The sequence below is a fragment of the Bombus bifarius genome, unplaced genomic scaffold, assembly GCF_011952205.1.
Source record: "Bombus bifarius isolate JDL3187 unplaced genomic scaffold, Bbif_JDL3187 scf7180000009343, whole genome shotgun sequence".
Lineage (NCBI taxonomy): Eukaryota > Metazoa > Arthropoda > Insecta > Hymenoptera > Apidae > Bombus > Bombus bifarius.
In genome coordinates this window covers 366,842-387,391 of record NW_022885057.1, presented here as the reverse complement: position 1 = coordinate 387,391, position 20,550 = coordinate 366,842, and the positions used below count along the sequence as shown (strand labels likewise).

Sequence of the window (20,550 nt, the reverse complement as noted above, 5' to 3'; positions counted from 1 at the left end):
TCTAAAGTAAGTAATTTGTTTTTTTTTTTTAATAATTGTGTATTAATCTAATCTATGTAATAAAATTGAGAAATTGATAAAAATCACTTTGTCTTCTGAAAATCTTATATTATGGAACAACATCGTAAATTCAAATATTTTATCAATGGAACAATTCGATTTCAAAAAGTTTTCTAATTTTCTGCATTAAAACTTACAGATATGACAATAAGAAGAACAACTTTTCCAACTTCTGTCGTACTTCCTTATTTCGTACCAAGTAGATTCCACGAGGAACTAAGAAAGATGCTATCCGCTGGCGGAAACAACGAAGGCAATCTGAACTATCGGCAAGAGCTTTCGTCTCGGTGCCAGCTGTATGAAGATAGAGGAGCGGAAGTGGCACGTGGCAACGTTTTTATCGGTGATCGGCTACCGCGGGAAAGGATACAGAATAGGGAAGGAAGATCTATGATGTAGCAAGGATCTTAATAATCGCGATTCATAAAGCCTAGTATCCCAGGCTCGATACGTTGGTGTCGACCACGAGTGGCCTGATAAAGAATGACGATCGTAAGGGAAGAAAGTTGCAAGCCGCTTATCGCCCAATAAATTTTACTTCAGCTGCCGCTATTCCTGCCACCGTTTCGTTTCCTTCTCGTTCTTCCTGACTCGTTCTCCCTCCCGTTCCATCTCGTCTCGTTTTCAAGCACCGCCGCTGCAAAACCTATGTAATTATCGTTGGTAAGTTCCAACTAAATTTTCCGCTAACGACGATTTACGATCGAATTAACAGATTGCCTGGCGGGCAGACGCCTCTATAGTCTTTGCTTGCTTCTTCCTCCAACCCCTTCTACGAGTCCGTGACGTACTAGCAATTTTCTTTTCCGCTTCCCTTAACTGGTATCGTTTGACATTCGATGAAAATTTCGCTCAAGTTTCACGAGGCAAATTCACTCGCGATAAAATGAACGGTCACGCGAATTAAGCTCAATTCTTTCGAGCGAGTCTGTATTCGTTGCTAGCAAAGTCGAGGAGGCCAAATAATGGGATTTTCTACAAGTAAGACGAACGAGACTGTGATTGAAGTAATCGGAGAAACTATCGGCCATTAGCCAATTTTAAAATTGCTTTCTTGCTGACGGATACTCGGCGCATCCCCTCAACTCCACGATTAACCCTGCTTGCCGAAGGTCCTGGGGAAATCATGACTCGTGATTTCCAATCAACGTTCCGATAAAAAAGACCAATTTTTTTGGAAAAGTTCTAGGTTGAGTACGTTATATTTATTTTATTTTAATCCTTAATCTTAATCCTTATTCCAGCACTTTTTCCGCTGTATTCTACATTTCAAAATTGGTATAAGTAAGGTAAATCGTTTTCCTACCTCTTTCGCAAAATTTATTCGATTTTAAAATTCTATTCAACAATTTTCAGGGACGAGTCCCTTTATTTCCCTGAAAATTCTCCCTTCGATTCCTTTTAATTCGGGTACCGAATAGTTCCCCTATTCAGCTGTCTTTTGTCCCAATATAATTCACATTTGACAAGTGGGATTGGCTGGGTGCAACAATGCTCTCTCAAAGAATAATTTCATACGATCTCATTTTTGAGATCGCCTCGTTATCCAGAAACTTACGCAACAAAATACGCGTGTTTCGTCGATCTGTTACAAAAAGTTGTAGAAAGGAAAATTACCACTGTCATGTCTATATTCGTCGCTTGAAAAACCTTGGACGACGTTTTTAGGCCACAACGATCACGAAGAAGACGTAATTTCCAACTGGTCTCTGATAAGGCGGCTAGTATATAGACAACGGACAAACAGGAGCAAAAAAATGAGAGAAAACGGGAAAGAGGAAGACCAAAATGGGAGGTAGCAACCACGTAACGAATACACCACGGTGAAATTGAGATTGGTTATCGAAGACTTCCAACCTTCTCGAAGCTGATGGGAGGAGAGTAGCGTGCCAGCAGCGTGGCAAGCAACACAGTTTGGCAGGGGAGCTCAAATCGGATAGTTTGTTCATTAGAGATATTTTCCGATCGCGAGAGACCAGCTGGAAGAACGGCGGAGCGTGTTGAGCGTGTATTTGTCTTGATAAGTTCAAAGCAGGAAATGAGACTGTCGATAGGAGAACGCTTCGTTTCAGCCCCTCTTCACGCTCTACTCTTCGTATCTTACAGCCGTCTCATTCGCCGAGGGGTTTGGGGGACAAAACCACCAGAAATGAGGATTTCGATTCATTTAACGGGCGGAATAACGGTCGCTTGCAGGTACTTCGAAAGTACTGTTCTGGCATCGAAGTTGACTTCTTCCAGATCCCATTTACTGTTCGATAGCGGGCTACCGAGATCGTGTAGACTATCCAGGAGACCCGAAGCGATCGTAAAAGTCGTATAATCGCGAGTTAGTAATTCCTGAACCACACAATACCAAGATCATTAAGCAACGAGATGGATGAAGATTTTGGCGATCGCCAGGGTTCGAAAATGGATAATGTCAAATACTTTCGTCTCTCGTTTTTACGTTATATTACATACGAAACTAAGAGTCCGAAGCTAACCATTTAACCGTTATCGAATTGCAAGGTATCGAGCGTCGATCGGTTCGAGTTCCATCGCGACTACCAGCCGTATTCGTCTAAATTGCAAAAGTGATCCGTGTCCCTGGCTTTTGCATCTCAAAGACGCGGCAACCTCGATCTGGAAGCAAACACTTTGCACTCTCGAATATCGATGGCGGAATAGATAACACGTGAAATGGACCACTAGGAAGGAGATGCGTCTGCAACGGAATACGCGAGGACAGGAAGAGGACAGTGTGGATAGGAGGGTATCGATTTTCGGCCGATCAAGGAAAGAGGGAGATGACCGTTTTCGCGAGGCCCTCGTATCCACTGGGCAAGACCCGTTTGACCTAGCACACACGCCACCCATAGATCAAGCAGAACCCTTAGGACGAGGCAACCCCGTGCAACGGGCTAACCATTAATTTACAACCCGCAGAGTAACCCCATGGTTCACCCCCTGCATACAGGATCCACGTCCCTTTGCGGCAGATATGAGCTACGACGTGGCGCTGAGGGATTCAACCACCCTTGTTCCCGAGCCCTAGACGACGTTTCTCTATCTCGTCCTCGCCTGTCGTCCTCATTCAACCTGTCTCTCTCCAGCTGCCATTTAAGCGGCTTCCACCTGCCAGAGAAATTTCCCAGATCTGCGGAAAAGAAATTTAAATCTATCGAGGACACGTCCTGGTTGATAATGCGTAACGTGCTACAGACGGGAACACGCTTGTCCGAAAGTAATTGGACCATTTCCCAGAATACGTTCCTGCGCTCGTTTAAGGCTTGTTCGGAGGCAACACGTTTAACATCGTGGATGGTGTTTCAAAATAAATAGGGGAGTGAGTCTGGATGATGTTGGATTGATTTTGAACTCCTTCCTTGATATATGAGAATGGTATATCAGGACTTCTTTGAGATATTTTTGAATGAACAGGAATTCTAATTTCTGTATTGTTAATTCAATTGTTAATTAAATTGTGATTTAATTTCATATAATTTTCATCAATCCTAGATTTATACTAACTTTTCATTATATCTATTAACGATTTTCTCTTTTTCAGTTAATTTACATAATTAAACTCTATTTTTTAATATTGTAGTTATAAGAAGAAATTCCAAAGATTTATTCAATATATTTTATACAATACTTCTCCTTTTGCCTAGATCCTTTAATTTTATGAAGTTTGAAGAAATAAGAATTTATAACATTATTATTAACTACTTTTTTATTTAAATATAGAAATTTTCCTGTTTTTGATCTGTGTAATGTGTTCCTGCAAAATACCTATAGTTTCGACTTATGATTTCACTGCGTGATCCTTAATGTGTTAATCTTTATAAAAACACGTTTCTTCTCTCACAAGACAACGTCAAACTCGATCACAAGAGCGATTTAAAAAATGACAAAACACCACTATGATTCAACGTTCAACAAGCTTAAAACACGTTTGCGAATAAAGGTCTTTTAGAAAGACCAATGACTGGAATTCCTAATTGTCATTGGACTCGGAGGGGTTATCCCGGCGAACTTCGAGGAGGATAATAGAACGAACGCGAAAGGAAAGGGGGTCTACAATTCGATTCTATGGGCTTTATTTCTGCATAATAAGCTGGTGTGAATAGGCCCGGCTGTTGCTTCTGTTTTATAACTCGGCGCAAGTAAGTTGTCCCGTGTTTCGTTTTGTTGTCCGGCTGCACCGTGCCCTCTATCCGCTTTTCTCTGCTCTCATTTACTCTTCCTTCTTCTTTCTTCGTGTTTTCTCCCTTTCTCGTTCTCTTGCTCGTTCTCACGGGAACGAAAAGGAATGAATAATTAGAGAGAGAGTTGAGTCGGACGGCAGAAAGTTTCTGGCCAATTAATTAAACGGAGAAGAGCAAGGGAGTAGAGAGTAACCGACGTTAGAGCAAACGAGACAGGATAATTTAAAGAGTCGCGCGACAATTTAACTGCGATTATCGCAGTACAATCCCTTTAACAACACACCGTTATAGAAACGCGCCAATTAGCAGTGTAGTAGCCTAGAGTTAATGAATTTCAGATACGGTAAAAGGCAATAGAACATCGAGATAAACGTTACTAGAGGGAATAATTCAATGCTGCCTGATGTCTCGGACGATTCCGAGTTTCTAAGGAAGCTAATGATCATCGTGATCGATCGTGAATATTGTAATTTCGACAACCGTTATCAGTGTCTTATCTACTTCTATCAATGCATCGTCTCCGATAATCTCTTGCTAACTGAATTTGGCTAAAACTAAAACCCTAAAACTAAAACGCTAAATTCATTGGTGTCTCTAAAATGTGAAGAATGATAGCTTCTTTTATTATAAATAAAAAGTTGATGTTCCTATGAATACAGCTAAAGGAATAGCTAAGTGTAAGTAGAGATTTGTTTTACCAACCAAATATTATAACGAATACTATACTTTGAACGTTTTATACATATATTTTTGCGTATTTGATGCATTCAGTGCATTTATATATCCTTATATTTCTCATAAATACATAAACATCCACAATCTAATTATAAATAACGTGATATTTTTATTATAAACAACATTATGTTATAAATGATGTACTATATACGTTTCCTTTATAAATAACGCAGTACGTATGTTACTATAAATAATATACTACGTTCTATCGTATTCTCGTTACGCACGAACACTAATTATTTACTTTTTCTTTGCTTTAACGTGGGATAAATAAAACACCCTCAAAAATGAAAGAGAAACATTCAGAAAATCACATTTCAATGATGATGATTTCAATTTCATACCAGTAAACGTTAACATCAAACACTTGTCCCATAGCTCAGAATCAAGACCAATATATCAACGGCTAATTAACAACGGACAGACAGAAATTCGAAGAAGATCGTCTCGAATCGCAACTGGAGATGTTGATTTGCACGAACACGCCACGTCCTCCGTCATTATGTAATTTGCAGAGACACGAAGACAGTTTAATCGGTATGAAAGAAGAACCGGATGTGACACAGTTTCCACGCTAACACGATGTCGCGGAGAGTGCGTCATCAAATCGTCGCGAACAACCCCACCGGGTGTGATAGTTGACGCCTTGTTCTCTTTATTCTGTTGTTTCAGTGTCAAGCAATATGTCAAAGTGTCCAGGACTTAATTCCCCGACTACGCGAAGCGAATCGCGACACGATGGTTTCGGCATGTCGAACATTCCACTCGCTTGCATGTTTATACCGTGCTTTGATCACGAGCCATTCGAGGATACATCAAAAGGAAAACCGGCTATCTCCTATTTACACAGAAGTAACGTAAATCGTGAAAGCGTACCACTTTGTGGAACGCATTACTATAATTACACCATGACGAATGTAATGAATTATCAAGGCAACGGTGTCACTCTGGAATGTGCAACATTTAGAGTATCTATGTATCGTTTTAACGTCCAAACGAACAAAATGAATTCTATAATAGCGCGAATAAGCGAGTAGGTGAGCTCTTCAAGAGGAAAGCTATCGAGAGTATAAAAAAGGGTTGGTATAGTTGACGTGTACATGGTAAGTGATAATAAATTTCAGACATACATTTGTAATTTAATGAGAATAGGCTGACCTTAATCCTACGTAACTCACAGTAAAGAGAGCATGAATTTTGATCTCAGCATTCCAAAGATTCCACCTTGATGAGTAACGTTGACGAATGAGTGAAGGATAACGTTGGGTTCTCAACTTTGACGATAATTCAGAGGGTTAAACACTGTTATTCAGGTAAAACACTGAAAAGTCTTTGTTTTTCAAGAATAATCAAAATAAAAAACGATCATATACTAAGCCACAAAATTTTGTATCTCTAAATACTTTCAATACGCGACACTGTCAATTGCAGCACGATGACAAGGAGGATTTCCCGAAATTGCTGGAATCCACTTTCGGAAAGCACTTTGCACTTGAAATTCGACCGCTTCCCCTTCGGTGCAGAGCCACCTGTGCCACCTCGACACACCCTCCCCGTCGATTTCTCACCCCTTCTTTCAACCCTCGTCGACGTCGTGGTCGTTGTCGTCCCCTCGTTTCCTCCACTTAAAAACCGGTAATTACTCTGATGCCGGCATTTAACGTTCGTAACCGGCGCGTGGATTTTCTGTCTGTCAGACTCGCCTCTGTAATTGTTGCTCGATTTCGTTTGCAGGTGAAAATGCCTGTTTTTGTTCGGTATGCAACGCAAAACGTCTAGACGAGCTCGAGTCACAACGCTCGCAAGGTTACCGAGTCACGACGCAACAATTTCACTTGGAAACTTAACCAGAACTTCGGACAATTTGCATCAGCTGTTAAGATACAATTAGAGGGAAACCGTGCAAATTGCACAGGAGTCTGAATTAACAGAAAGCAACTATCTCGGTAGGAGTCCAAAGAATGAGCGAGCGAGCGACTGGTTTCGTCAAATCTTTGTTCTGTTGAAAATGATTTACTATCAGTGGAGACGTGTTTAATATTTAATATGTATTCGAATAATCTACGGTAAAATAAATTATTTAATTATCAATATTGCAAAATAATAAACGTTGAAATATAAGCGAAATGTAAGAACGACTAGTACAGGAATGCTGGTGTGGTAAAATCGAATAAACTCAAGGCATCCGTCGTACCTTGCGCCGAGTCACGCAAAACTACATAATGAATACGTTAATGCAGTGGTGATAAACGGCAAAAAACCATTCTGATTCCGGCCAAAGTTCGCAGAAAGGAAACAAAATGAAATTAGAGTTTGGAGGATTAACGATCACTTGCAAGCATTGAAATCTCCTAATATATTAGACGCAAAGTGTCGATGAAACGGATTTTAGGCTTAAAATAATTTTCAATTTAAATTTCAAATTTTAAGTATTCAAATGTAAATTAAAAATTCGAAATTATTTAACGTTTCATATCTTTAACAGTTCGCGCCAAATTTTCAGACGTTCGTAAACATGGCGACGAGCTAACGTCCCAGCTTCTCGACGATCGCGCGTAAACGAGTTTCCAAACGTAAGAGTTTCAAGTGTATAAGGAGACGCGAAGATGTATTCGTTCGGAAGGCTCAATTATTTATAGACGTGCCAATCCTCAGCTTGTCAGTTACCCTTGCCTTTCCGCATTTACCGGTGTTCCCGATACGAGAAACAGGGCAGAAATTCTTGACGAGTTCACACATAGCAATGACGTCATCAATATCCCCGAGAAAACGACGGAGATTATTTTGGTTTTCCTGCGTCGGAGCGAATATTCGAGGATCTCTAGCAAGAAGCGAGGGAATCTTATTAAAACCATCGATAAATTTATATTGGTCTGTACAACACGCTATTAACTCTTCTCCCAGCTTGATCGTGTTTCCCAACTTCCACTATAACAGTGTATACATCAGTGTTTTTCCATTCATAAATTTTGTCGACTCGCTGACAACCGTACAGATTTACAATTTCCGCTCAATTCGCTTGAACGTTTTTATTCGACAGGTGTACTCGCGCGAGTCGCGCTTAATATTTCGCGACAAAATGCTGGCATCGAAAGGAGCAGCGGACATTTGTCACCACCGTGACGCATATGAACTGCAAATTATTCGCCACTTCTCGAATTAGAATACGGAATAATTATATAATAACGTTTTGGTTCTGGAGGCGGGCATGATCCTCCATCGTAGATTCAAAAGTTGAAATTCTTGTTCCTGAAAACTCGTAATTCTTTCGTAGTTATGTGAGAAATGAATTGGCTATACCGATTTTCTATTTTTGCGGAAACGTTTAATCCTCAAATGGTTAGCAATATAATTGGCAATAATACAACTGATCCACGGCAGTTTGAAACAAATTATTCAGTGTTAGAGTAGTTTCATCTCTACATATATTTTATATTTTATACTCGTTGAATATATCATTGCTGGCCTTCAACGCGAGTAGAAATTAAATATCTCAAAATCAAGCCAATCTAACCCAAACCAATCGTGATCATCCATGACTTAATTATATTGAGAGTTAAATTTATCTCTTAATCTTAATTGTTAAAAAACGTCCTGTACAATCATTAATGAATTCTATGTTAAAACTGATAGTTCAGACAACGCACGCGTGCAAGCTCTATTTCGGCAACGCGGTGCATGGCATTAATAATGACACGTACTCTTATAGGCATCCAGCACGCGCCACGTATTCGAAGATGGTAGGGCCAGATGCGCTGGCCAAGAATAGACTTATCAGCCAGATAAATGTGACAACGAACGCGAAAGAGCTAGCTTTACCTGCGCGCACCGCCAACCGATCCCAGGCGCCCATTATTTCCTTTCGCTATCTACCGCAGATGCATCGCACTTACCAACTCGCCGCCCGCTGCACCAGATAGCTTCGCTCGCATCTGCGCGCACGCGGATTTCGTGTCCGTTATCCCTTTCCCGTATCTATCGTAAGACATCACAAACGGTCCGACCGTGCCGAAAATAGGTTATCAGCCTGCCTCGAAATTCGATTGTCAATTTCTACAAGATATTTGAGATCCATCGATAAATGTCCTTTTCTCAGTCGATTACAATTATATAAGAAAGTAAAAATGATTGAAAAGAAAGGAAGTTAATTTTACTTAATCACACTTATAATTATGGAATGAGACAAATATTTGATAATGTTGATAAAAGATCTTTTGGAAATAAGATATCGCCCGTATCGAAATGTGATGAAAAGTATGAAATATTTTCTATTTTATTTGTATTTTATTTAGGCGCATATTCAACAACAGTCAAGATTACTCGTTTATTTATGAAACAGCACATTAAATATATAGCAAGGTTTTCGAGGAGGGAGCAAAATGTCTCAAAATGTTTCTAGTATGGCAATGCTGAAGCGGCACAATAAAAAATTTTAACACATTTATATTTATATTATTCAAGCTTCGTGTCTCAGTTTAATTTCATTAAATTTCAATATATTATGACACAAAAGTCGTCAAAAACATGTTTTGACAGTAACCACATTGAAAAACGCCATTTTTACCCGCGTGGGTACAAATGACGTTCAGTGTATTAACAGTGTACTGGTTAATGGAATTATATATACAAGTTTGTTACTAACTTAAGATACGACCGTTACCATTACTGATGTTATACAATTAGAAATGAATATAGACTGTACACTTATTGTATTTTTAACTTTGTGCCAATTTCGAGAAGGTTGCAATATATTTAATGTGCTGTTCAGGAAGTAAGTGAGTAATCTTAACAATTGTTACATATGTGCCTAAATAAAATACAGTCAAAGTAGAAATTATTTTGTAGTTTTTAGCATATTTCGAAATAAGTAATAGGTTCTCAGCAAAAAATCTTTTATTTAAAATTTTTTAGTGATGCGATTAATATTAGAGCCAACGTAAAATGCCCTTCATTGTCATTAATAAAGCGGTAATTTAATTCTATCTATTTATTATTTATTTTTATTCTTAGTTCTTATCAATGAATACAAAATTACATGAACTGTACAATCATGCATGCGAATAAGGAATAAGTGAGCTCCGCGACCGATATTATATTTTAAATAATGATAGAGGAGGATATTTTTATAACGTAATACTGTGTCACACATTATTTCGCAATGAAAGTGCTTTATGGCCGAAAATCGAATCCGCAGAATAATGTTTTCCGCGACAAGCTGCTGCTTTGAAATTATCTCGATATCAATCCAATAATTGCAGAGCAATCACTGAACACAGCTAAATGAAATAAGTGAATAACAAATTTTCTGCAATAGCAATATCTAACAATGAACAAATCGGAGAAATTTTGCAAACGAGTGCGTTCAGTGGACTGGACCTGAAGACTTTTGCAAAAAAATATAGTTTAATGAAAAAAGCAAATGCAAAAAAATTTTGTAATAGGATCAACCAGATATGCCGTACATGATGCAAAAAGGACCTTTTCGATTGATCAAACCGTTTCAGGGAAATCGGCAAACATAGATATGAAAAAGAGAAAAGAAAAAAAATATATATATGTCGAATTGAGATACTTTCCTTCTTCTCCGAAATCGGTATAAAAACGACACAATTATTCTAGTTACTTTGTTTACTGAATGAATTGAATATTTCTAAAAGCAACATGGCATCATTGTTTCTTAGCATATAAATCTTCGCATTCAATTAATCATCGCTGTAGGTTGTTCGTATATCAACAAGTTTCGTGACAGCCTCTTTTCAATCATCTCCGAAGTGGCACAACCAATCATTATCTTATAATGTTATAAATCCATAGAAGCACCAACGGGCCTGGCATTCTGGCTACTAAGATCGTCGTTATCGCGGCTAATGACCGATCTGATGGCCCCAAGTCGTTCTTAACGAATACCGATATTATATATTCGCCGCTTGTTTAATCCGAGTTGCGATTAGCATAATGCGCAAGAATAGAACGCGGCACTCGGCTTGCATGTCTGCGGTCGAAAGGAAACGTGAACACGCGAACGCAGAACTGCGGGGCGCTTCTAATAAGGGGTCTAGAAATCCATGGTCGATCGTCAAACGCCCCCATAACTCAGGATCCGAAGGGTACCACGTTCCATAAAACTACGTCGAGATAAGCGATCGCGAATACTCGTATCGCTATTAAAAGGCAGGATATCCGTTGGATCGCTATCGCCATGCATAAAGACGCAAAGATACGAAGAAGTCCCTGGTCGATAAATTTTTGTAACTGATAAAGGAGGAATAAGGGGTAGAATAGGGATAGTTTCTGTTTTTAGGGAACGTTAAGGTGTTTCTTGAGCGGAATCTCGCTTACCTTGATCGTCGCGTAGTAGGATCTTTCATGACCATGACTTCTGTGATGTCCCCATACTTGGTGAAGTACTCTCTAAGACTTTCTGAAATCACAAAATGGTATCTTTGATTTCTTGCGTTTTGCTGAGTTTGATGATAAGGTGTTGAGGTGGAGTAATAAAATTTTGTTAGTGAACGTTATTCACATCGTTACTCGCATTATTATTCACGTTATTCATATTTTTATATATGAAAATTTGTTGTTTCATTGCCGAGTCAAATGTCTATGGAACATTTTGGAAATTCTTATCGAGTTTGTAATCAGTAAAGTAAGGAGAAGTTGAAAGGAAATAAAACTATAGGTAGTTATTGTGGACTTCCATTTTTCACAGTAGCATATCATAATAATTACTTATTATGTCGAACGATAATTTCTTTACGGATTTTAAGTTCACTTACATTTTGATATTGTTTCGTACTTTATCATCATTCTGTTATTTTACGAAATGATGTAATTTTACAGCAGTGGCAATCAATCACAGTTCATGAGATCGAAATACTCAGCATTCAATTACTTTCCTACTCACTTCGGTACTTTACCTTTTAAATAACATCAGAGTAAGCATCTTTCTTACGAATGATTAAAAAGAAGATACCAAAGATTTCTCGGTGAGTTGTTCGTTGCAGATGATTTATTACAGCGCGTTATCTTGGCGAAAGGAAGGGTCCATTTTCGGAACAGTCGAGTCCTGAATCGAGTCGCCAATTACGTAGAACATAATGAAACTACCAGACCATTTCGTGAATCATATGATACGAGGAGGATTTACGAGTGGCCGTTTCCTGTCGGTTATCGGCAACACCACGCTCGTTACTTTCAACGTAAAGAATAATTTTAGCAAATCAGTCGCTACGCCGGCTTTTCGTTGAGCCATCGTGAGGGCCATCGTGCAAACGTTGAACGCGAGGAACTGAAATTCAACGGTGAATAATCGCGAACCCCTTATCTACCTCGTTCCCCGTTTCAGAATCATAGCCGCTCTCGATGCAGGCTCTAGACCTTTTGTGAATCAAACTAGAAACGATGAAGCACGCGAACCAAACCGTTGTACGCAAGGAAATGGACAACTGAATCCTGAGTGTTGAGTATTGTGAATCTCTTAGCGCGCACACAACGAAACTTGAAAGTCCAACGATATTGGTATTTGCGTTGAAAAGCGAATTCACGTAACTGGATTGATTTGATAGAAGATGATATTACTACAGTAGGGGTTCCCTTATTTGTACAGCCATTATCCAAATACTCTAATATCTGAACGTTATATTATCCGAACATAATATTCCCCAGAATCTAATGCCTTTTTTCATTTCAAATATGTATATATTTTATTAGTGTTCGTACACAATGTATTCTTCTCTTTATTCGATTAAATGAATTCTGATTATAGGAATTTAATATGAAACTAATAACATTCTAACTATCGGGGCAATATACGACGTACTTAAAAAGCTCGAAAGGGGTGTACGTACAACAGAATCAAAATACATGATGTTGGAAAAGCCACAATCACAGATATTAAAAGATAAAAGCATGATATTGAAAACTATCTAAAGCACGTAAATTGCTCGGATGTTCACAACAGTAAAAAAACAACCTTAGATATATTGATATAATGAAATAGTTTTGTTACGATAAAAACGATAATAAGGACGAATTTATATAAATGGAAGCAACAAACAAAAATGGTAACGGAGAGGTGTCTTCTTAAGCTGGAGCATTCGTAGCATTTAAAAAAATTCGATGGTTCGAAGTATAAAAAGGATATAGCTCGATGCAGTTGTTTATGTTGAAAAAATGATGTGATTTAACAGTCAAAAAGATATGAAGTCCATAAATATTTAAAGAATCTGTCAATTAATCTTCGATATTCGAATAAATGAAATTTCATATCGGAAAGATGATTGTTCTATTAGCTGAACAGATTTGTCTCTCTATTAATTTGGATAAGGCAAGCTCTACTATACTTATATTTTTATAGTTTAGAGAAAATACTTGTGAAAAATAAAATTCTTAGAGCACAAGATTACAAAGTAAAAATGGCTTATTATTTCTTGTCAGAAGTGAGAAAAGATACGGAAGTTGCAAGTAAATTTTTATAGTCGATAAAGTGTCGCACATAATTTACAGTATAACACGGAAAGCCATTTACTGTTCTTTTGATATTGTACATCACTCTGCTCTATTTTTCTTGAAATATCGGTGTTGCACTTGACGAATCTTTACGTCACTAGCTGATAAATTCTCGAACATTGGCGTTGCTATAAATTCCGAACTGGGCGAAAGTTTGGTATCAGATATTTCTTAATTACACGCTGCGGCTTAACTTGTCAAGTGTGCGCAATTAATTTTCTACGGTGTTAAGCTAAGCTAAAGCTCTCTCGTGAACGCACGCAGCATGTTCATAAATGACGTGGATTACGTTCGATACTGTCGACTTACATTGTTATCTATTAATTCTAATTAGCGTTAACGAACCTCGTCTTTCCGCTTGATTCGATGTCTCGTGGTATCGAAAACTGGAATTACATTGGAATTACTGAATGAATCAATATTTGAAGTCCCTTAATATACATATTATCAGACACCTACAGATACAGTATTTTAGAACACAAGAAACGATGTCATTAGATGATTTACAATACTTAGAAATTCAATTTTTACAAACTATAACCGGTTTGACTGCCTTATTCGACGTGAAATTGTAAAATTATAAAGAGTTGTTATTGGTCGACTGGGAAATATTGTTACTTAATAAATTATTGTACAAAGGTGCTCTAGAAATATTAATCTTCCATAAATAAAATACGTTACGAATATTTAATTCTTCGTCGATCAAAGTGAGTTTACTCATAAACGCGTTCATTCAATACCGACCCCAATCTTCCCTTTCATTAATCAAAATTTTCGCGACGGTTATCGTTAAAAGCTACGAAACGATAAATATGAAAACCATACTGCGCACTGGCCCTGATCGAAATCAAATAACGACTAATAATTTATAGCAGATTTAATCAATCCATGCGGTACAAGAGTTGCCGAACGCGGTGGCGGTCTACCCCCCTGACACAAGGGGCACCTTCTTGACCTCGTTTGTTGGTGTATATCAAAAGGGTGAACTCTGGCCGTGGGCCAACATGGACACACTCCAAATATATCTTACACCCTATCTAATTATACGCTATTTTATCCAGATCGCCGTGAAGACCTCGTAATGTTCGGTAGTTACTTGCCTATTCCGTCGCGAACGGTCTCCGTCTTCGATAAATTGCCGATCCGCCATCCTGATACTCCAGGAGGGACGTTATCCCGTATAGATTTCACCTATCTCTTCCTTAGCTTCTCCGTTCAATCGTGCGTGCAGCTACGTACCGTGCACAATAGAAAGACAGGAAAGAAGAAAGATTGAGAACAGGTGGGATTCAATCTGTTCTCGAACAACCGATACTAAATCTGAGCTTTTCGTTACTCTTTTTTCGGTGAGAAAGTCTATTCGAGATATACACTTTAGAACACAATTAAGTCCTAATGAGACCTCCTATTAAGATAATGTTTTTGAGGCAATGCTGAAAAAGTATTAAATTTCCCCTGCGGCTTTTCAGAAAGCACTCGTGCAACCTGCAATGAATTATCGTGGTGTCTTATTAAATTTGACTGTTATATTTTAGTGGAAGAAGAAAAGGGTGGTGAGTCCGAGGCTTTATATATATATATATATATATATTTATATATAGAAGGGGAGAGGGAGAGAGAGAGAGAGAGAGAGTACGAGGAGGGATGGCAGAGTGGAGCGTTTATTGTTTATTCAGTAGATGGCGTTAATCAATGAATTATTGGTGTTCCTAGGTCATTAGCCGCTGAATACCACCTGTTTGGTAACGAGCTGTTCGCATAAATTACATCAACCTGCAGAATTAATTAGTAATACTTAATTAGTATTCTCGGAAAAATAAGGCGGGTCCCTCTTTGCCCGCGCCAGGTATTTCAAACGTTACTTTTATTTGCGCGCCACTAATGACGACGATATCCAGCAATTTCATGGCGCTTAATCATTCTTTTTATACGAACTTGAAAATCGTAATCGTATTTCATTAATGTATCCATTTTGCCAGCTTCGTTAACAATTGATCGAAAATCGAGATGATTTCTTCAAAATTATTTTTCAATAAATGGAAGAGAAACGTCATTCTTTTAAAACTAAGAAGAATTTTAGTTTAGAGCCGCTCTTCCTTCTTAAATTTTGTTCCTTTAATTTCGTGCGTCATTTCGTTTAAGATATTCTAACGAAGAATTCTTATCGAAGAACTATCTGTCTCAATCGTTCTTTGAACTATGGAAATGTCGTTAAATCCAAGAGGTTGTGCCGCATTCGCTGATGCTACTTTAATTTGTCTCAGTGCGGATTGATGGAAGCAATTACGTCGTTCACGAAGAGACACTTTTAAAACGCTTCTGTGACTTACGAAAATTTACGGACGTCATTTTCTTAATTGTTCCTCAGAAGAAGTTATTTTTCACACGAGGATTCCCCAGCGATGCACTCTTTCTTACGTGACCCTATTCGACGCCATGAATCTCGAAAAGTGTCATTGCAATTCGTTCCCTGTCGGACATTGATACTTTTCAGTGAAATAAAACAACTTTGGGTTTCTACTACCGGTCATCAGAAATTATTCTAATATCACTGAAAAATTTCAATATTTTTTACTTTTAATACATTTAATTACTTTATTACATTTAATATATTTGGAGCTTGATCCACAATTATACTATACGAGATTCGATATTTTTACTCTTTTCGAAAATTATAAACGATTTAATCGATTGCATACCGGCAATGCAATAATATTAATTGCCATGCATTTAGAGTTGCGAAACGTGCATTGGAAATGAATTTCAATAACACTTATCAGCAATAAATCACGCATGACAAATGAATTATTGCTTTATGTCACATAATACCTATGATCCCTTCTACAAAATCGCTCAAAACCTAACCCCATTTAATGTCAGTGACAATTAACGAATTCGAAAATAGCTGAAATTCTAGAACATTGATCTGACGCTATTTTTCTTCAAAAAATATTACCACAATAATAATATTTGACGCTTTCACAGTTTTCATTAGACTTATTTAAAAAAGAGTTTCTGTACGAAATGTAAAATTATAACTTATTATTACGTTATCAAACACGTGATGCGCAAGTAATTTAAATCTCTGTTGCTCGCACCTCTATTACAAATCCCGACAACTAAAACAAATCACAGCCTCCCTAAGCAGCAGAACACGGAAGCGTTCTATTCTCTGCGAATAACAGCGACAGGCATGCAAACTCTACGTAGATTTTACTCGGCATTCATGTACAATGTGTGCATATCAGTCACACATTGTCCCATTTCACTTGACATCGTCGGAATTATCCCCGTACACGCTTCTTCCAATAAATTCCATTTCCTAAAATACTACGTGTTTATGCGCCGCTCGAAATCAGTTCAAAGAATCTTCCTGTCAGATTTATTTTATGTTTAGTCAACTCTAGTGTGAAATTGAACCCCCTACCATAAAGAATGTGATTCCAAAGTATGTGAATTTTATCACATTGAATAAATCCGTTGAATGTCTCTGTTCTTTCAACATTTGGCTATTGGACGATCTCTTGGCGATCGTCGACTCCTTTTCTCATGTTCGATGCACTCGACTTGTCCAAAGATGAAAAGGGGCCACAAGTGTTTTTGACACGCGACACGTCCACGTAGCGATTGCAGTTTCGTCATGGTGACATTTCGCAGCGCGGAAAACGACTTAGAAGCGTTAATTCGACGCGTATTAGCGCTTCCACGGGAGTACGGCCAGTCAGCATAAATAACCCAGAGAGAAATCATCTTATTAGCGAAAACGAGACGAAGGGTACACGCTCGTCAACGACGATAGCGATGAACAAAGAGAGGAGACTGAGCGGAATATACGCGGCGAGGTGACGCAGCGAGAGTTAGATCCTTCGCTTGTAAGCGATTACAAGAGATAAAGTCAATCATGATGTACAATAGCACAGGACAAGATATAGCGAAATCGTAAATTTAACTATCGCGTAGCGGTATCGATGTCCCAGAGCTGTAGAATCATTGAGGGTAGTACATGATACTCTATTTTAAAGCTGAAGATATTTCATTTAGAAGCAGAAAAACTATTAGGATATCACTAATAAACCATTACTTGAACAAATTTGGATATGAAGTACAGTTAATGGAAAAGGAACATTTTCTTTAGAAGATACGTAGATTACCAATTTAAAAATTAAAAAGATTTTTGAACGTCATGTTAGAACATTTACAAAATTTTATATAGCAAATGATTCAGGAAACACATTCCATTCTTTCATACAATACACAATGGCAATTTGAAATCGAAGGTGCTTCCATAAAACGCCAATAATTCAAGTGCTTAATGTTAATAATCTTGCCATACTGCTGCTTTCAACTGTATCTATGTTAACTCTGTGATAGAAATGCCTTTATGTGACTTTGGTTAAAATTTCTGGTCTTTATGTGTTCATATTACGATCGATTGTTCTACTTTGACACCTAAAACTTTGACTATTGACTGATTTTACGACATCACTATAATGTGCTCTTTATTAAACTTCCATGAAGGACACATCTGGTGCGTTTAACCACGAGTTGTATTAATCCTGGTCTCGCGCATTCGATCGGATCTATCTTGTCTTTCGGAATTGGGATCCACGAAATCGTGATCGAGAGTAGAAGAGGATACAACACGAGCGAAAACGTAAATTCGCGGCTGGTTGGACGAGCCAAATGGTGCCAATTTACTCAAACTGCAGAATTATGCGAGAGGTAACGCGCCTCGAATATTTTAAGCTTCCGTCACGTGGATAAACGTCGAGTATTGTGCTAATTTTATAAATAGACAAGCTCTATCGAAAGGTAGTTATTCTCTCGTAGCTTTCGCTCGTATATGTAGATAGATGTTTGTACATCATTGCATATTTACGGTGAAACTCGTGTACAAACGTGCATTGCGCGAATTAACGACTACAGTTTACGTGGTGCTTCCTTTCATGCGAGGGCTTTCAATCTTGATGACATATCGTTTGTTGTTGCTGTTGGTTGCGTTTGTAGCTTGGAAAACAAGAGAGAGGAACTAAAGAGAACATTCTTTGCTTTAAACATCGTTATGTGAATTATATTATTAGAATTGTTTAATTGTAAGTGTATTAGGAGTTATCAAATTTGTTTTACGAAATAAAATAATATCACTTTGAGGATCTCGTGATGATAGATGAATGATTAGTCTGTACTTACTAATTTCGCAAAAATTTGGTAATTGAAATTGAGGTTATCAGTGAGGTAATTATCTTTATTACTATTAATTATTATAATTATCAGTAATTGATCAGAATTTAAAATATACATAAACAAAATATGGAAAGTCATTTGTAAGAACTATAGGAGAATAATAAATTAATATTTATGTGGTGACTGATGCTACTATAACACTGAATATAAGTACTTTATCATAAATTATGCTTTTAAATCAGATTTCAATAAATTTTCAAATATTGTTACTTTCTCGTAATACAAATATCAGTGAACAGCGTAGCAAAAAATTGAGAAATTATTGTTGAAAGTTTTTGCAGGCGTAAAGCGAAATTTCATATATCAGTCTCGTCTTCGATTCAATCTCCGTAACGGAATTGCTCTAAAACGGTCGCGTGTCGAATTCCCATTTCTCGCATCACCCATACCACCTTTCTCTCTTTGTCGGTACGATACAGAACGAATTACTTTGGCCGGGAAGTGCCTTTTCCGATTCTTGATCTTCGGCGTGCTCACAGCCCGTATGAAATAATTTAAGCTCTTTTTCGGAGGATCGCGGCGCAAAGGTTGCGCGGTGCGCTGAAATATTCAGATCCAAAGAAACTACCGTGTCTCTGGCTGCGGCGCGGCAGGTTGAGGCAACGTTACACGTTAGCAATCCTGCGGGAACTGGATTCGTCCAGAATGGATTTCCGCGCAGGTGCAGCGCGGCGCGGCTTTGTTCACCACGGAGTTTTTCTCTTATTAAAAAGCGGACGCTGCAATTCGCCGAACGACGGGGCCGACTTAAGGAAATTACGCGGCGCGGATTTGGATAAGGATAGTTTAATATTTCATGGCCAGAAACTGGGGATGCAGCCTGGGAAGACGTAAGGCTTCGCTCCGGGGAACCTTCATTTTGAGAGTGCTTGCTCTGAAATGTGGCGCTGGGCGAGTTTTATTTGGACCGTAGTTGTGAGACTGAGAGAGTGGTTTGAAAGATAGGAAGGAATTTTGTGCAGAGAAATGTATCTTAGATGCGGAGGCAAGTTGAAAAGAAACAATGGAGAAATACTTGGTATGGTTGATTAATTATTATCTCGAGAAGTCTTGATAGTAAAATGGTTGAGTGGAAAATCATTTTCACGTAATATTTTTATCTAATGTCTGCTAATTCAATAATGATAGTAGTAATCATGAAGTTCACAAAATTCTCAGACGTTAATTGGCACATAATTGGCATTATGCTGATTTAAATATCATGAGAAAAATATTAAGTTTCTACTTTTTACAACTTGTTAGTGCCACTATTTTTCCCGGAAAATATAACAGCCGCAAAACGTAATAAGGAAATATATATCTCAGCAATTTCTCTGGCTATCAGCTTCAAATTGAGCAACGGAACACGGGAAACATTCCGCGTCCATTGGTACACAATAGGTGGAGCGAAGAAGAGGAGCGCTCGCGTTACTTCGTGTCTGCTCCGCGCCGAGTTGCAGTTATCAATTCAAGGGATCCCGAAAAGATTGCCCAGTGAATGAAATTCAGAATTACCATTCAGCTTGATAATGTGGCTCCCACAATCCTTCCATTCCTTCCTTCCTTCCTTCCTTCCTTCCTTCCTTCCTTCCTTCCTTCCTTCCTTCCTCCCTTCCTTCCTTCCTTCCCTCTTTCCCTCCTTCTTTTCTGCCTGTTTGGTCGCCTTTACTCGCCCAAAAGATCTTCCGTCTCGCATCATAGAGCCCGCTGCTACGTGAAATCGAGTCCTCAGAACATATTGGTTGGTACTGTCGAGGAGCTGCAGCCTCTGCTGTCGGGGTGATAGTGAATAGAAGAAAAAGGAATGCCGGGGCGGTGGGTTTCATTCAAATGA

General features: G+C 38.3%; 1 protein-coding gene across 6 annotated transcripts in view; it reads right to left on the bottom strand.

Annotated features, from left to right (window-relative positions):
• LOC117215078 (RNA-binding protein Musashi homolog Rbp6) overlaps positions 1–20,550 on the bottom strand; it is a 761,999-nt gene that overhangs the window by 420,103 nt on the left and 321,346 nt on the right. For all 6 annotated transcript variants that reach the window (XM_033461509.1, XM_033461508.1, XM_033461502.1 and 3 more), the window contains exon 3: positions 11,325–11,406. In XM_033461509.1, the coding sequence (XP_033317400.1) occupies positions 11,325–11,406 (82 nt within the window). The remainder of the gene's footprint in view (positions 1–11,324; positions 11,407–20,550) is intronic.